Source organism: Pongo pygmaeus, chromosome 8 (genome assembly GCF_028885625.2).
Source record: "Pongo pygmaeus isolate AG05252 chromosome 8, NHGRI_mPonPyg2-v2.0_pri, whole genome shotgun sequence".
Lineage (NCBI taxonomy): Eukaryota > Metazoa > Chordata > Mammalia > Primates > Hominidae > Pongo > Pongo pygmaeus.
In genome coordinates, this window is record NC_072381.2 from 125,112,485 (window position 1) to 125,128,661 (window position 16,177).

General features: G+C 43.8%; 1 protein-coding gene and 1 long non-coding RNA gene across 2 annotated transcripts in view; one reads left to right on the plus strand and one right to left on the minus strand.

The window, feature by feature from the left end:
- Positions 1-6,989: 6,989 nt before the first annotated feature.
- Positions 6,990-13,370, minus strand: LOC134740188 (uncharacterized). The gene is made up of 3 exons (XR_010127482.1): positions 13,295-13,370; positions 10,559-10,662; positions 6,990-7,475 (listed from the first exon to the last, which is right to left on the minus strand). It is a non-coding gene; the product is annotated as an uncharacterized LOC134740188 (long non-coding RNA).
- The window catches only part of INPP5F (inositol polyphosphate-5-phosphatase F), a 101,203-nt gene continuing 98,247 nt past the window's right edge, over positions 13,222-16,177 (plus strand). Inside the window, exon 1 of the mRNA XM_054435348.2 lies at positions 13,222-13,546. Within this exon, the coding sequence (XP_054291323.1) occupies positions 13,450-13,546 (97 nt within the window). The 5' untranslated portion in view covers positions 13,222-13,449. The remainder of the gene's footprint in view (positions 13,547-16,177) is intronic.

A 16,177-nucleotide genomic window follows, 5' to 3' on the forward strand; every position in this document is an offset into this window, starting at 1 on the left:
GCTGGGCATGATACCTAATGCCTGTAATCCCAGCACTTTGGGAGGCTGAGGTGGGTGGATTGCTTGAGCCCAGGAGTTTGAGACCAGCCTGGGCAATTTGGCAAGATCCAGTGTCTACAAAATACACAAAAATTAGGCATGGTGGTGCATGCCTGTAGTCCCAGCTACTCGGGAGGCTGAGGTGAGAGGATCACCTGAGCCCAGAAGGTTGAGGCTGCAGTGAGCCATGATCATGCTACTGCACTCCAGCCTGAGCAACAGAGTGAGACCCTATCTCAAAAAAAAAAAAAAGAAAAAAGAGAAAATTACACACACACACATACACACACACACACACACACACACACACACACACACATATATATATGAAAATAAATAGAAACCCATGGAAGAAGGCCAGGTGAAGATTCATGTGAGAGTGGAGTCAGAGATTGGAGTTATTCGCTCTAAGCCAAGACACACCAAGGGTTGTGGGAGCCACCAGAAGGTAGGAGAGAGGCATGGAACAGATTCTCTCACAGAGTCTCCACAAGGAATTGACCCTGCCAACTCCTTGATTTTGGACTTGGCCTCCAGAACAGTGAGAGAATCAATTTCTGTTGTTTTAAGCTACCAAGTTTGTGGTCAATTGCATGGCAGCTCTAGGAAATTCATACAGACCTCTACAGGTTAGGAGGGGGCGCTGGCCCAACAGGCCCTCTGATATGGTTTGGCTGTGTCCTTACCCAAATCTCATTTTGAATTCCCATGTGTTGTGGGAGGTAATTGAATCATGGGAGAAGGTCTTTCCTGTGCAGTTCTCGTGATGGTGAGTAAGTCTCATGAGATCTGATGGTTATTATAAGGGGGAGTTTCCCTGCACAAGCTCTTGCTTTGCCTGCTGCCATCCATGTAAGATGTGACTTTGCTCCTCCTTGCTTTCCGCCATGATTGTGAGGCTTCCCCAGCCATGTGGAACTGTAGGTCCATTAAACTTCCTTCTTTTGTAAATTGCCCAGCCTCAGGTATGCCTTTATCAGCAGTGTGAAAACGGACTAATATACCCTCTCTACTAGGAAACCCCGAGGAATCATCACTGTGTCTGATGATGAGACACCAGGGCCGCCCATCTTTGTCAGACCAAATGCATGGGATTCTGAATGAGGTTGTATTTGTTTCCTGTGGCTGCCATAACAAATTAGGACAAACTTGGTGGCTTAAAACAACACACTTTTATGCTCTTATAGTTCTGTAGCACAAAAGTCCAAAATCAGTCTTACTGAGCCAAAATCAATGTGTTAGCAGTGCCTTTCTCCCTTCAGAGGCTCTAAGGGAGAATCAGTTTCTTGTCTCTTCCAGCATCCAGTGGGGGCTGGTGTTCCTTGGTTTGCCCATCTTTTTTATTTTATATATTATTATATAATATATAAAATAAATATATAATATATATTATTTATATAATATATAATAATTATATATAAATTATATATATAATATATAATATATATTATATATTTATAATTTATATATAATATATAATATATAATATATTTATAATTTATATATAATATATAATATATAATATATAATTTATATATATAATATAAATATATAATTTATATTATATATATAAATTATATATTATATATTTATTATATTTATATTATATTATATAAATTATATATTATATTACATTATATGATATATTTATATAATATATTATATGATATATCATATAATATATTATATGATATATCATATAATATATTATATGATATATCATATAATATATTATATGATATATTTATATAATATATTATATGATATATTTATATAATATATTATATAGATATATTTATATAATATATTATATGATATATTATATAATATATTATATGATATATTTATATAATATATTATATGATATATTTATATAATATATTATATAGATATATTTATATAATATATTATATGATATATTATATAATATATTATATGATATATTTATATAATATATTATATGATATATTTATATAATATATTATATGATATATTTATATAATATATTATATGATATATTTATATAATATAATATATGATATATTTATATAATATAATATATGATATATTTATATAATATAATATATGATATATTTATATAATATAATATATGATATATTTATATCATATATTATATTATATATAATAAATATAATATATTATTTATATTATATTTATTATTATATATTTATTATATATGAATTATATATATAATTATAATATAATAATTATATATTATATATTATATATAATTATTATATATTATTATATATAGTAATATATTATATTTATTATATATAATAATTATATATTACTATATATAATAATTATATATATATTATTATTATTTTTGGAGACAGAGTCTCACTCTGTCACCCAGGCTGGAGTGCAGTGGTACGATCTTAGCTCACTGCAACCTCTGCCTCCTGGGTTCAAGTGATTCTCCTGCTTCAGCCTCCCAAGTAGCTGGGACTACAGGTGTGTGCCACCACACCTGGCTAATTTTTTGTATTTTTAGTTGAGACGGGGTTTCACCATATTGGCCAGGCTGGTCTCGAACTCCTGACCTTGTGACTGCCTCCTTTTTTTTTTTTTTTTGAGACACAGTCTTGCTCTTGTTGCCCAGGCTTGAGTGCAGTGGTGCGATCTCGGCTCACTGCTGCAACCTCTGCCTCCTGGGTTCAAGCAATTCTCCTACCTCAGCCTCCCGAGTAGCTGGGATTACAGGCACATACCACCACACCTGGCTAAATTTTTGTACTTTTAGTAGAGATGGGGTTTCACTATGTTGGCCAGGCTGGTCTCGAACTCCTAACCTCAGATGATCCACTCGGATCGGCCTCCCAAAGTGCAGGGATTACAGGTGTGAGCCACTGTGCCCAGCCCTCTGCCTCCTTCTTATTCACATACATGTGATTGCATTTAGGGCCCACCTGGATATCCCAGGATAAGATCCCTAATCACATCTGCAAAGACCCTTTTTCCAAACAGGTAACATTTACAGGTTTCTGATATCATTGAGGGCTGTTATTCAGCTGACTGCAGGGGGTTAGACATGATGGAAATGTCAGATAAAAGAGCGAAAGCCACCCAGGGATAGGAAGCTGCACCTTCATCCCACCATACCACTCAGGGTGAAAGTAATGTGGGGCAGGCCTCTGTTCAGGCCTTCAGAGACTATTCTGAAGATGTGCTTAGGCAAAGCTCCCAGCTCTCCAAGGTCAGTTTCTCCCTATGTAAAATGGAGATAAAATATAAAATTTTCTCTATAGGGTTGTTAGCGGAACTATACAAAGTTTTTGAAAGGCTGTCTTAAACTATAGTGTTACAGAAATATTTATACTTTTAAAAAATCTATTTTATATGTAAAGTTTTCCCCTCCAAAATCATTATTTGACAAATTCCTAACGTGTGTGTGTGTGTGTGTGTGTGTGTGTGTGTATACACACACAGATATATAATATTAACAGAATTATATATATTAACAGAATATTCTGGCCCAGGCATGGTGGCTCACGCCTGTAATCCCAACACTTTGGGAGGCCGAAGTGGACAGATCACAAGGTCAGGAGTTTGAGACCAGCCTGGCCAATATGGTGAAACCCCATTTCTACTAAAAATACAAAAATTAGCCGGGTGTGGTGGGGGGCATCTGTAGTCTCAGCTACTCGGGAGGCTGAGGCAGAAGAATCGCTTGAACCCAGGAGGTAGAGGTTATAGTGAGCCAGGATGGTGCCACTGCACTCCAGCCTGGGCAACAGAGCAAGACTCTGTCTCAAAAAACAAAAAACAAAACAAACAAAAAAACAACAAAAAAGAGAATATTCTGAATGGATACTATGTGTTTCCTCCAATTTTTTTTTTTTTTTTTTTGAGACAGAGTCTTGCTCTGTCGCCCAGGCTGGAGTGCAGTGGCGTGATCTTGGCTCACTGCAACCTCCACCTCCCGGGTTCAAGCGATTCTCGTGTCTCAGCCTCCCCAGTAGCTGGGGTTACAGGCATGCACCATCACACCTGGCTAATTTTTGTATTTTCAGTAGAGACGGGGTTTCACCATGTTGGCCAGGCTGGCCTCCAACTCCTGGCTTCAAGTGATCCACCTACCTCAGCCTCCCAAAGTGCTGGGATTACAGGCATGAGCCACCACATCTGGCTTTCCCCTAATTTTTTATTGTCTCCTGCTCTCCTTTAATCCCTCTCCCAGTATGAAATCTCCTAACCCCTACCTTGGAAATTCCAACCCTTCCCACAGGTTGGAACCCACCTTCTATCTCCCTAAGTATCCCACAATCCCTACCGCTACAGCTCTGATGGCTGTGGAGTTGGGGGGCAGTGAGCTTGGATTCCTATGAATTAGTGGAGCACTGTGATTCCTTGCTGCTTCCAGGCAGTGCCTTAACCAGCAGTGGCTGTGGCCAGGTTGATCCTGAATCCCCCAAGGACAAGCACGCCTTGCCACTGAGTATTACATTTTTTCCTGAAACCACCCAGTCTAGCATCACACGATGAAAACACTCTCCACCTATTAATAGTACTTTTGAATCTACTCCTGGAAAATCTATACCCTGGCATTACTGAATCAAAGATGCTTCCTAGCTCTATTTTCAATGTAAGGGCTCCACATGAACTGAGAATAGCTCTGTCTGAGTCATTGGGATGAATGGTGCCATCTTTAAACATAGTTTCCAATCTCTAAATTTATCTCTAAAACAAATGTGTGCTCATCCAGCTCCATAACTGTTAGTGGATTAGAGAGCTGGAGGGAGCAGAAAGTGTATCTGAGCTCAGAAGAGGAGTAGCGGCTAAAAGGACACGAGAGAATGATCACAGAGGGGAGACAAGCCAAGAAAAGACAACAAACAGGCACAGATCCTCCTGGGATATAGAAGCACAGAAGGTTCTTTCCTGCTAGCAGGCAAGAACTGTGATGCCTGAAGCTTCTTCCAATAAGGAGAGTCCCTTTAGAAAGGAGAATACAAAATAGTGAATACAGAATTAGGGCTTTGGATGAAATCAAGGAATCTTGAAGCTTAAGCTTCTTTTGCGTCAGGACAAATTCTCTGTCTCTGGCTGGGAATCAAGGCCAACATCCAACTTATAGTTACACAATTAACGTCCACTACTTCTGTTTCCTGGTGATGTGATTTGAGCTAAAAACGTGAATCACTTGTATATATAAAATTAAAATATGTTTAGCTTTACATATATGTTATTATTCATATATTAAAATATATATTTTATATATATGTTAGGAATTTGTCAAATAATGAGCCTAGAGGGGAAAACCTTACACATAAAATACATATTTTTTTTGAGACAGGGTCTCGCTCTGTCAGCCAGGCTGGGGTGCAGTGGCATGATCATGGCTCATTGCAACCTCTGCCTCCTGGGTTCAAGTGATCTTCCCACCTCAGCCTCTTGGGTAGCTGGGACTACAGGTGCGCACCACCACGCCCAGCTAACTTTTTCGTATTTTTTGTAGAGATGGGGTCTTGCCATGTTGCCCAGGCTCATATTCAACTCCTGGACTCAAGCGATCCATCCGCGTCAGCCTCCCAAAGTGCTGGGATTACAGGCCTGAGCCACCGCGCCCAGCCATAAAATAGATTTTTAAAAAACATATGCAAAATAATGTTTCGATAACTCTTTATAGTTTTGTTTTTTTTTTTTTTTTGAGACAGAGTATCGCTCTGTCTCCCAGGCTGGAGTGCAGTGGCCCGATCTCGATCTCGGCTCACTACAACTTCTGCCTCCCGGGTTCAAGTGATTCTCCTGCCTCAGCCTCCCAAGTAGCTGGGACTACAGGCGTCCACCACCACTCCCGGCTAATTTTTGTATTTTTAGTAGAGACAGGGTTTCACCATATTGGTCAGGCTGGTCTCAAACTCCTGACCTTGTGGTCCACTTGCCTTGGCCTCCCAAAGTGCTGGGATTATAGGCGTGAGCCACCGTGCCCGGCCAACTCTTTATAGTTTAAGACACCCTTTCAAAGAGTTGACTTCATTTAATTCTGATGACAACCTTGTGAAGACAATTTTATATCTTATCTCCATTTTGCTTAGGGGGAAACTGATCTTGGAGAGCTGGGAGATTTGCCTTAGCACATCTGGCTGTTGAATAGGTGAGGTGGGCTGGGACCCCAGTGACACTTGCCGGTGTTGACTGGTGGGTAAATACAATTGGCAGGCTGTTCTGCTTCCCAGGGCCAGGGATGGGTAGAGGAGAACAAGACAGCAGAGGCCACCGCAACTGCCCGCCCCTTGGCACTTGTCTCTTTCCATCTCCCTTGGATTTTCCAGCTCCAGGCTCCACAGGCAGAAGAGTCAGTAATTTGCTCCAAATGGGGGGGCTTTGGGGAATCACTTCAGACCCAGTGTTTGTCCCTCTCTGCAGGCAGGCAGCAGCCCCGGAAACTTGCTGTCCTCCTCTGAACCAGACTGCCTAGTTCCAATTAGGAAATCACAAGGGAAGAAAAGTCCAGAGACTAGTCGGCAGCCTTTGAATGTACGGACCCTGCATCACATTGTTTACAGGCCACATTTTGTTCCCATTGAAAATGAAAATACTTGTTACTGAATCCCAAAGGGGAAATATGTTTATGCTGAAGTGATGGGCTAGACTTGTTAATGTTTGAGTGTTTCTAGCCTTTCCTCTTCCCCCCACCCCAGCCGCAGCTAGAGAGTTTTCTGGCTTAGCTTTGTGCTTTTTCTTCCCCTGTTTCACCCTCTAGAGAAGGCCAGGCCTTGCCAGGGAAATAGCCCTAAGTGGTTTGATCAGATTTCACAACAAAGAACTGAAAAATATGCTGGAGGGAGAAAGCTTTCTGGAGTTTTGAGAGAAGAGATATGGGAATATTTGTGCTATATGAGGATAATGGTGAGAAGAAAAAAAAGATTTAAAAGAAATTATAGAGGGCTTTAGAATATTTGAGAAATACACACAAAGGATTTGAGTTTTCTCAAATTGTTTTTAATTGTATAGAATGGATTTTTTTTAACCTCAATGCTGCCTGGACTGAATCCCTTGGATTGTAGCTTTATAAGCATCATACCTACAAGTTAGAGCCCTCACTCGATTAACTCAGAGAATAGCAATGAGAAAAGCCATGAGAAATGATGTGCTGCTTGGGAGTAACTGAAATGTGAAATCTTTCAGGGTTTCAGAAGCAGCAACAGCACTCTAATCCTGAAATTAGAGTGAGGGCCAAATTTTTAAAATATATTTGCCACATTTTTGCAGCTGGTCTCTGGTTACCCATCATAGTTAAAATCGCCATCTTGGAAACTTGCAAATCACATTTCATGCTTCGTTCACCGCCCCCCCTGCCCCCCGCCTCTATACCCCCATGCCTTTGCTTCTGTAGTCAGAAGCTGTCCAAACACCCCATCTGCAACATGCATCCCATCACTGTACTTCTCGGTCTCGTTGAAGGATTGCTGCAAAATTGAAGGGAAAGAACAGCACTATTAGGAAAACCAAAACCCCATGTTTCCTTGTCACTAAGTGCAACTCTTATGAAATGGTGAAACACTGTAGGATATTATTTTCTTTAACCAGGAGAAGTAACAATAGGTTCAAAATCCACTGGGCAGCTTTTAGGACGTACCAACTTTCTACCAGAGTAACATCCCCCTGTTGTTTTTCTGTGCAGTGCAAAGCATTATTTGAAAAATCTCTAACGTGATTATCTAACAATGCATTTTTTTTTGAGACAGAGTTTCTCTCTTGTCGCTTAGGCTGGAGTGCAATGGCATGATGTTGGCTCACTGCGACCTCTGCCTCCTGGGTTCAAGCAATTCTCCTGCCTCAGCCTCCTGAATAGCTGGGTTACAGGTGTGCTCCACCATGCCCAGCTAATTTTTGTATTTTTTTTGTAGAGATGGGGTTTTACCATGTTGGCCAGGCTGGTCTCAAACTTCTGACCTCAGGTGATCCACCCACCTCGGCCTCCCAAAGTGCTGGGATTACAGGTGTAAACTACCGCACCTGGCCTAAATTTTCTTTTCTTTCCTTTTTTTTCTTTTGAGATGGAGTTTCGCTTTTGTTGCCCAGGCTGCAGTACAATGGTGTGATCTTGGCTCACTGCAACCTCCGTCTCCCGGGTTCAAGCGATTCTCCTGTCTCAGCCTCCTGAGTAGCTGGGATTATAGGCGTCCGCCACTACACACTGCTAATTTTTGGTATTTTTAGTAGAGCTGGGGTTTCACCATGTTGGCCAGGCTGGTTTTGAACTCATGACCTCAGGTGAGTTGCCTGCCTCAGCCTCCCAAAGTGCTGGGATTACAGGCATGAGCCACCACTCCTGGCCCCCCATTTTTTTTTTTTTTTTTTTTGAGACTGGATCTCACTCCTTGCTCTCCTGCCCAGGCTAGAGTGCAGTGGCTCAATCATAGCTCACGGTAGCCTTGAACTCTTAGGTTCAAGTGATCCTCCCATCTCAGCCTCCTGAGTAGGTCCTTGACAATTTTATCAGGCTGTACAATTAAAAAGCCAGTAATTATTAACCCCTAAAGTAAAGAAGTGAAAAAAGGGTGGTCTTCTACATTAAATAAAAGGGCCTCTTTTAGGCCAACATGACAGTCTCTTCCTGAGGGACTTTCCTTTTTCTTGGTCTGTGGTGCTTCTCAACTATTTTATCTTATTTTATTTTATTTTATAGACAGTCTCTCTATGTCACCCAGGTTGGAGTGCAGTGGCGCTACCTCGGCTCACTGCAACCTCCGGCTCCCAGGTTCAAGTGATTCTCCTGCCTCAGCCTCCCGAGTAGCTGGGATTACAGGCACCCACCGCCGTGCATGGCTAATTTTTGTATTTTTAGTAGAGACGGGGTTTCACCATGTTGGCCAGGCTGGTCTTGAACTCTGGCATCAAGTGATCCACCTGCCTTGGCCTCCCAAAGTGCTGGAATTACAGCTGTGAGCCACCTTGCCCAGCCTGAAGAACTTTATATGTGTCAAAGTGCTCCAACAGTACAATTTCCAGCCATCCTTGATGAAGTTATGTGAGGAGGTAGCATAAGTTTGCTGGCTGATAAATCCATGAGAAATTGGCTGTTGATTGGCCAAACGTAAAAATTTGACTTGCGTTTTAGTCTGTTTGGGCTAACAAAAAAATACCATAGACTGGGTGACTTATAAACAACAGAATTTTATTTTTTCCCCAACAGTTCTGAAGGCTGGGAAGTTCAAGATCAAGGCACTGGTAGATTCAGTGTCTGGTGAGGGCCTGCTCTCTGGTTCTTAGATGAACATCTGTTTCCTTGAGATGCCCTCATGTGGTGGAAGGGGCAAGGGACCTTGCTAGGGTCTCTTATAAGTGCTCTAATGAGCTAATTACTTGCCAAAGGCCCTCTCTCCTAATACTATCACCTTGCAGGTTAGGATTTCAACATACAAATTTTGGGAAAGCAGACAATTGCATTCTGTCCTCATGTTTCTCCAGAGAAACAGAAACAATAGAATATATATGCATATATAGAAGAAAATTTATGATGAGGGATTGGTTCATGAGATTATGGATGTTGAGAAGTCCCAGTCTACCTTCTGCAAGCTGGAGAACCAGGAAAGCCTGTGGTATAGTTCCAGTCCAAACCTAAAGGCCTAAGAACCAGGGAGGTCAATCTGGGTCTGAGAGCCCAGAACTATATCTGCTCAGATATCTGCAGGCAGGAGAGATGAATAACCCAGTTCAACGGGGAACACATTTGTTCTTCTTCCACCTTTTTGTTCTATTCTTGTCCTTAAGGATTGGATGACCACCGTATCGGTGAAGGCAGTCTTCTTTACTTAGTCTACCAATTCAAATGCTAATCTCTTCCAGAAACACCCTCACACACACATACCCAGAAATAGTGCTTTACCAGCTTTCTGGGCAGCTCTTAGCCTAGTCATGTTGACACATAAAATTCACCATCACAGCTTGTGAGTGTTTTGGGCCCTTAACCCTAAAGTTAAGCCACCTGTCAGACTTGCAATCCCGGCACTTTGGGAGGCTGAGGCGGGTGGATCATGAGGTCAGGAGTTCAAGACTAGCCTGGCTAACATGGCGAAACTCCGTTTCTACTAAAAATACAAAAAATTAGCTGGGCGTGGTGGCGCATGCCTGTAATTCCAGCTACTCGGGAGGCTGAGGCAGGAGAATCACTTGAACCCGGGAGGTAGAGGTTGCAGTGAGCCGAGATTGCGCCATTGCACTCCAGCTTGGGTAACAAGAGTGAAACTCCATCTCAAAAAAAAAAAAAAAAACAGTTAAGCCACCTGGACTGCTGACCTGCAATATTAGCAGCCTCCAGGCAGGCTGGGGGAGGGGGGAATATATTTATATAAATATAAATCTCTTCTTTTGGGAGATTTCTCATAGACAAGACTGAAGAAAGTTATCACAGACAACAAACAAGACTATGGACAAGTAGACAGGAGATGATGTTAAAGTCAAATCTCACCAGAGGATACCAAAATCTAATCCAAAGATCTCAGAGATATTGAAGGGTTAAATCAATCATCACAGTTGGCTTATTTACCATCATTATTTGTGTAGGTTTAACTACGTGGACGCATTTCCTCACATTGATTTCAGCACTGGAAGGGAACACTTAGTGATCATCTCTTTTCATAAATAAGGACCCTGAGACCAAAAGAGATTGAGTTAACTGACCAAAATCACACAGAATTGGCTAGAACCAAACTCCTTAGTGATTATACTTAAATTAGCATATATATGCCATACATGTAAAAGAAGATACATAATATGCATGATGGTCATCCGTGTTTAAAAAGGAGAGCAATATCACGTGAACTTTCCACTAAAACCTGGGTGGCATCAGGGCAGGAGGACCTTGAATTAGGAAGGTGGAAGAGGGTGATGAGGCTGGCAAGTTAGCCACAGGCCGAGGATAGGCTAGCCAGGGAGTGGAGAGGCTGCAGTGGCCAAGGTTCAGGAAGTTCATAGCAGAAACAAGGCAAGGCAACTGTGGCAGTAGATTGGGGATGTGACATCTACCAGGGACAGAATATATGTGCTCTTTTCCCTCTGCTCAGCCAGGCTAGAGCTGTGCCTACCCCACAGCATGTGTTTGGAGCCTGAGGGAGACAGCAGTGTGTATTGGGGTCAGTTAGATTACAGAAGCATCTCCCCTCCATGTTTTCCTCTCTCCTAAAGACTTTGCTTGTTAACTCTGCATTTACAGGTAACCAAGCCCATATGATGGCATTAGTTAATGACTGACTGCTTTTTTTTCCAAGCTGCCGTCAGGCAGATTTTACTAATTAATTTCACTTAAAATAGTGGTGTTCAAGCCTGACTGCATAGTAAAGTCATCCGGGGAGCTTAGAAAAAATAAACAAACTGATGCCAGAGCCCCACCCCAATTAAATTCTGATTTAATTGGTCTAAGGTCCAAGCATTGATATGTTTGAAAAATTCCCCAGGTGATTCTAATAGGCAGCCAGAGTTGGAACCACTGATCTAAAACATCAGGAAAAGTTTCAATGAACTAATTAGTTGTTTTAAAACAGTTACAACAGCATTGTTTTCTTCACATCTGGCAATGTAATTCATAAAACAATAATGAAATAATTTGCAGGATACAATGTCTTCACAGGATTTTCTCATTCTCATTTTTGCTAAGTCAACATATGGCTGAATTCAACAATCAATCTGAAACCGATGGTTCCACTAAAGCTTCTTATAGCTTCATTACCTTCTTTCTCCAAATCACATCACAAATATTTGATAGAGTAACCACCTCCCTCGACCTTTATGTTGAGGTGTCTGGACAGCACAGAGGCATGGTACTTAGAAAAGATTCCAGGACGCTTTGTTATCATTGGACTTTCTGTGCTATGGAAATTCAACACTGTGGGCTGGAATAATTAGTCATGTGGAACTCCTTCCTGCTTTTGTACCCTCTCACTTTTACTTGAGCAGAAGGTTAAAAGTATTGCTTTCTGAGAAGTCCCATTTGGGCACTCCTCTCTCTCTCTCTCTCTCTCTCTCGCAAAAGAGACAGCTGTTCTCCCTATTCTTTTGCCTATAAACTTCCGCTCCTAAACTCAAAAAAAAAAAAAAATTGCCTTATTTTTCTCATCTCCTACTTCTCTTGTCTTTTTCTCTTATTTCCGATTCAGGCATTAGAGAAGGCAAGGAGTTAGGAGTAGAAAGACTCACTGATTTATAGAACTGGGGGTGTAATAAAAGGTCATTAGTTCAACCACCATCTGAGACCAAGAGACTTCCCCAAGATCACACAGCTAGATAGTCCTTGAACTGGCCCCGGAAGTGGGGTCCTCATTCCCCAGACCCATTCTGTTCAGGATATCAACTGGTTTTTCAAGACAGACTGAGCTCAAGGATGTTTGGGGGAGACTCCTCCTTCCCCGAGAGGGGTCTCCATTCATCTTATCCTCGCCAAACGATATTCCTTCCGCTTGCTTCATTAACTGGCTCCATTTGTGAAGTCTTCTCCAACCCGCCCTGCTTAATTCGGGACACAGCAGCACCTGTACATTCCTCCCTTCCTCCTCGCTCTTTAGCCCCGTGCTGCTAATGCTTGTGTGTTTTCTATTGTTACATGCTTTCCCTCGTTGATGTGCATTTATTGAATGCCTCCTGTTGTCAAACTTCTAATAGGAAATACGAAAACAGAAGACGCCTCCGCTTGGCTGTGGGCCTGGCTGGGGATGAACCCCTGTAGCCAGGCCCCGGGGTCTCGCCTGGTTTCGGTACGGGCAGGCAGCGCAGGCCCACGGGGAACGTACCCCGCACCGCCCCGGGAGAGCGGGTGTGGGGCTGGATTCAGGACTTGGCCCGGCTTTAGAGGGCCTGATGAAGCGTGAGCGCCTCCCGGCACGGAGAAGGCCCCAGCAGTGGACGCCTGTCCCCAAGGCCGCGCGGAGGGAGGCGGTCAGCCCAGCCCGACTCGGCCGAGCTCCCGAGCTGCCACCGGTGACCACGATAGGAAGGCGGGCACGCCGGGGGAGGGGCCTGGGCAAGAGCGGGAGGGGTGGGCGGAAGGACGAGAGGGAGGAGGAAAGACCCGCGGGGAGGAGCTGGGAGGAGACACCCGGGAGAAGGCGGAGGAAAGGGCAGGAAGCGGGAGGGAGCTGAAAGGAGGAGGAGGAGGCTGAGGGGCGGAGCCGGGCGCTCGGGGAGAGGAGCCAGCGGAGGGGGTGGAGCCGGGCCCGGGGTGGAGCCAGGGAAGGGGAGGAGCCGGGGGGAGAGGCCTCTACGGCCGCCGGCGCGCGCGTTCTCCTCCTACCGGTCGGGTCCCCCGGGGCGTTCCCTCTGCCGCTGCTTCTCGGCGCGCTTCCTACCCGGCCGCTCCCCGAGGCGCGGGCTCTGGCGGCCGCGACCGACTAGGACGCCCCGTGCGCCGCCCGCGGGCCGCCGCCTCCCTGGGCGCGCGGGGCCGGCATGGAGCTCTTCCAAGCCAAGGACCACTACATCCTGCAGCAGGGCGAGCGCGCGCTGTGGTGCAGCCGCCGCGACGGCGGCCTCCAGCTCCGACCCGGTGAGGCTGGCGGTGCGGGCGGGGGACACCCCGGGCCGGGGCGGGGAAAGGAGGGGGCGCGGCCGGACCCCTCAGCCGGGCGGGAGGAGCCGCCTGCGGGCCTGGCGAGGCGAGGCGGGGCGGGGCGGGCTGCGAGCGCGCGAGCTGTCATTATTCCCTGACTGGAAGGAGCCTGGCCTTTCTCCGAGGGCAGCGCCGAGCCCCTACCCCAGTGCGGAGCAGAAGGGGCTGGCGACCCTCGTCCCTCCCACCGCGTCGCGCGGCCGCCCTTGGGGCTTGGGGCCCAGGCCGAGGGGAGGGGGTCCCCTCCGGCAGAAAGTTCCAGCAAGGTGCACCTGGCCGTAAAGGCCTCTTCCTCCTTGGAGTGGTTCTTACATGGCCTTCGCCAGAAGTTCTGGGTTCGAATTCCGATCTGGAGCGGTTGCGCCAGTTCCGTCGAGGGCTCTGCTGGACACTCACTCCCTGTTGCCATCCCGTGTGTTCTTGGTCCCTTATTATAAAGGTGTGACTTCACTGTGGTTACCTCATAGGCACTCGGTTTAAAGCCTTTGTCTTTGACTTTAATACCACAGCACAATTAAACTGTATTGTAATGTATAATTTTGAGATTTTTGTGTGACTTGAAGTTGTGCGACACAAAATGTATTGTGGGTCCATGTTTGGGTGTCATTTAAGCTGTTCGGAGAGGCTTAAGTCTACAATTAACTTGCTTTAGGAAAATGTGTGTGCAGTCGTGGTTTAAACAGAGCAGTCCCTGGCCTCAGAGCGCTGACAGTCCAGTTTCTTGTAAGATGGGGCTGGGTGGCACCTGCCCCTTTTGCCTTGCCAATCCTTTTCCCGTATCACTCAGAGATTCTTTCACTTTAGGAAAAGTGAGAGGATAGAGTTCTTTAAGGAAGGAGCCAGAGCTTTTCAGACTTACTTGTAATTTTCATGTGCAGTCTAGACAGAAGGATTACGTGATATGAATTGAAAAGGATAAAAGGTTCATATGAGCTTTTCAGTTCACAGCGTGGTATCGGTTATAGGATGGTTTTTAAGGACAGGCCCTTTAATATATTATTTCCAATCCCCACAGCAACCTTACAGGACACGTGTGGGATCCTCTTTTTCAGGTGAGGAGAAAGGAGTGAGAGGTTATTAGTAACTCGTTCGGGGTCACAGCCTAGAGTTGAGACACTGTCTCTGTGTCCTCCAGAACACTTTTGGGCAGGCCCCACTGCTTTCTTAGGAAGGCCTACTAGTTCCTTTGCCAGAGCAGTGAAGAATAACTTGTTTTTTTCCCAGGCTCTGTCTATATTTTCTTGCTATTACGTTTTATTTCCTCTTTTCAGAATGGAGGATAAACTCCTTGGCCCAGATAAAGTTCTTGATGATCTCGGGATAGAGTTGTTGTAGATAGGCTAATTTTGGCCAGTCTTCTGTCTTTCTCTTCTCTGATTTGACCATTTGCCTGACTTTCTCCCCTTCCTTCCTTTCACTCCCCCAAATTTGGGTAAGGCTTCAGTACAGCTTGAAGTAAAGCAGATTTCAGAATTCCTAGGTTGTCAAAAGAGTCAACTCCTTGGATTGTAAAAGCTTAGACTATTAGAGCTGGATGGGACTTAAGATCGTCTCCCACTCATCTGACAACAGAGTTTTCTACACCCCAGTTTCTAGAACTATAAAGGCTAACCTGCCCCTAGATTCTTGGATGAAGGCATGCAATTTGGATTACTGTTTATCCAAAGTCCACGTCAGAAGGCAAATTTAAAACTTTTTTTGGGGAGGAAAGTAGCTATAGCCTTTGCACTTGAGATTAGCATACTTTTTAGAATATAGCGGGCCACACACCAAGTAGACCAAATGTCTAGAGGAAGGAAGAGGCCATGTTTCAGAAGTAACAGCCAGTTTTGATCTTAAGGTGTTCAGAATAGCCAGGGAATAAAGAATCCCATGCACTTGATTTTCCCATAGTTTTTCCTGTCCAGGACTGAAGATCCTTTCTAACTAATGGCTATTTAAGAATGTCATTTTAATTGAATAAGTGCTTTTCAGATCTTTTTCTATATATGGAATCATTTAAAATTCTCTTTATTTTATTGGACTTTTCCCCTGTGGTTTTATGGCAAGTTTTGCTGCTGTTTGTAGTGACAGCATTTAAAATCTTTCATTGTTTCCTACTGGTTATTTAGCTGAATAGATTACTAAGTCCTTTTCTTTTTTGAAAGGGCGGTATTATAAGCTCAAAAAAGCTTGTGGGCATCGTGGTTTTTACATTCGTGGCTATTGAACAACCTGAAACAAGAGTTTTCCTTTTTCTAGAGACATCAGAAGGATAAGTAATGATGATATTTAAGATTAAAATACTCATTTATTTAGCTTGGAATGTTTGTTATTGTCAACCCCTTTTCCTATCTAGTTCATTCTATAAAACCCAGCTCAGATGCTACCCCTCATCCTTGGGGCGGAATTATTGGCCACCTTTATTGTGTTTCCAGGCATTTTCTACACTTAGTGGACACTTCAATTCTAACCCTTATGCATCATCATAATAAAAGTTTGCCTACTTCTTCCCCAGTGGGAAGTCCCGGTGTGTTCTCCAAGGCAAGGGCTGTATTTACTCCTCATCTTGGTGTCTCTAGGCTTTAG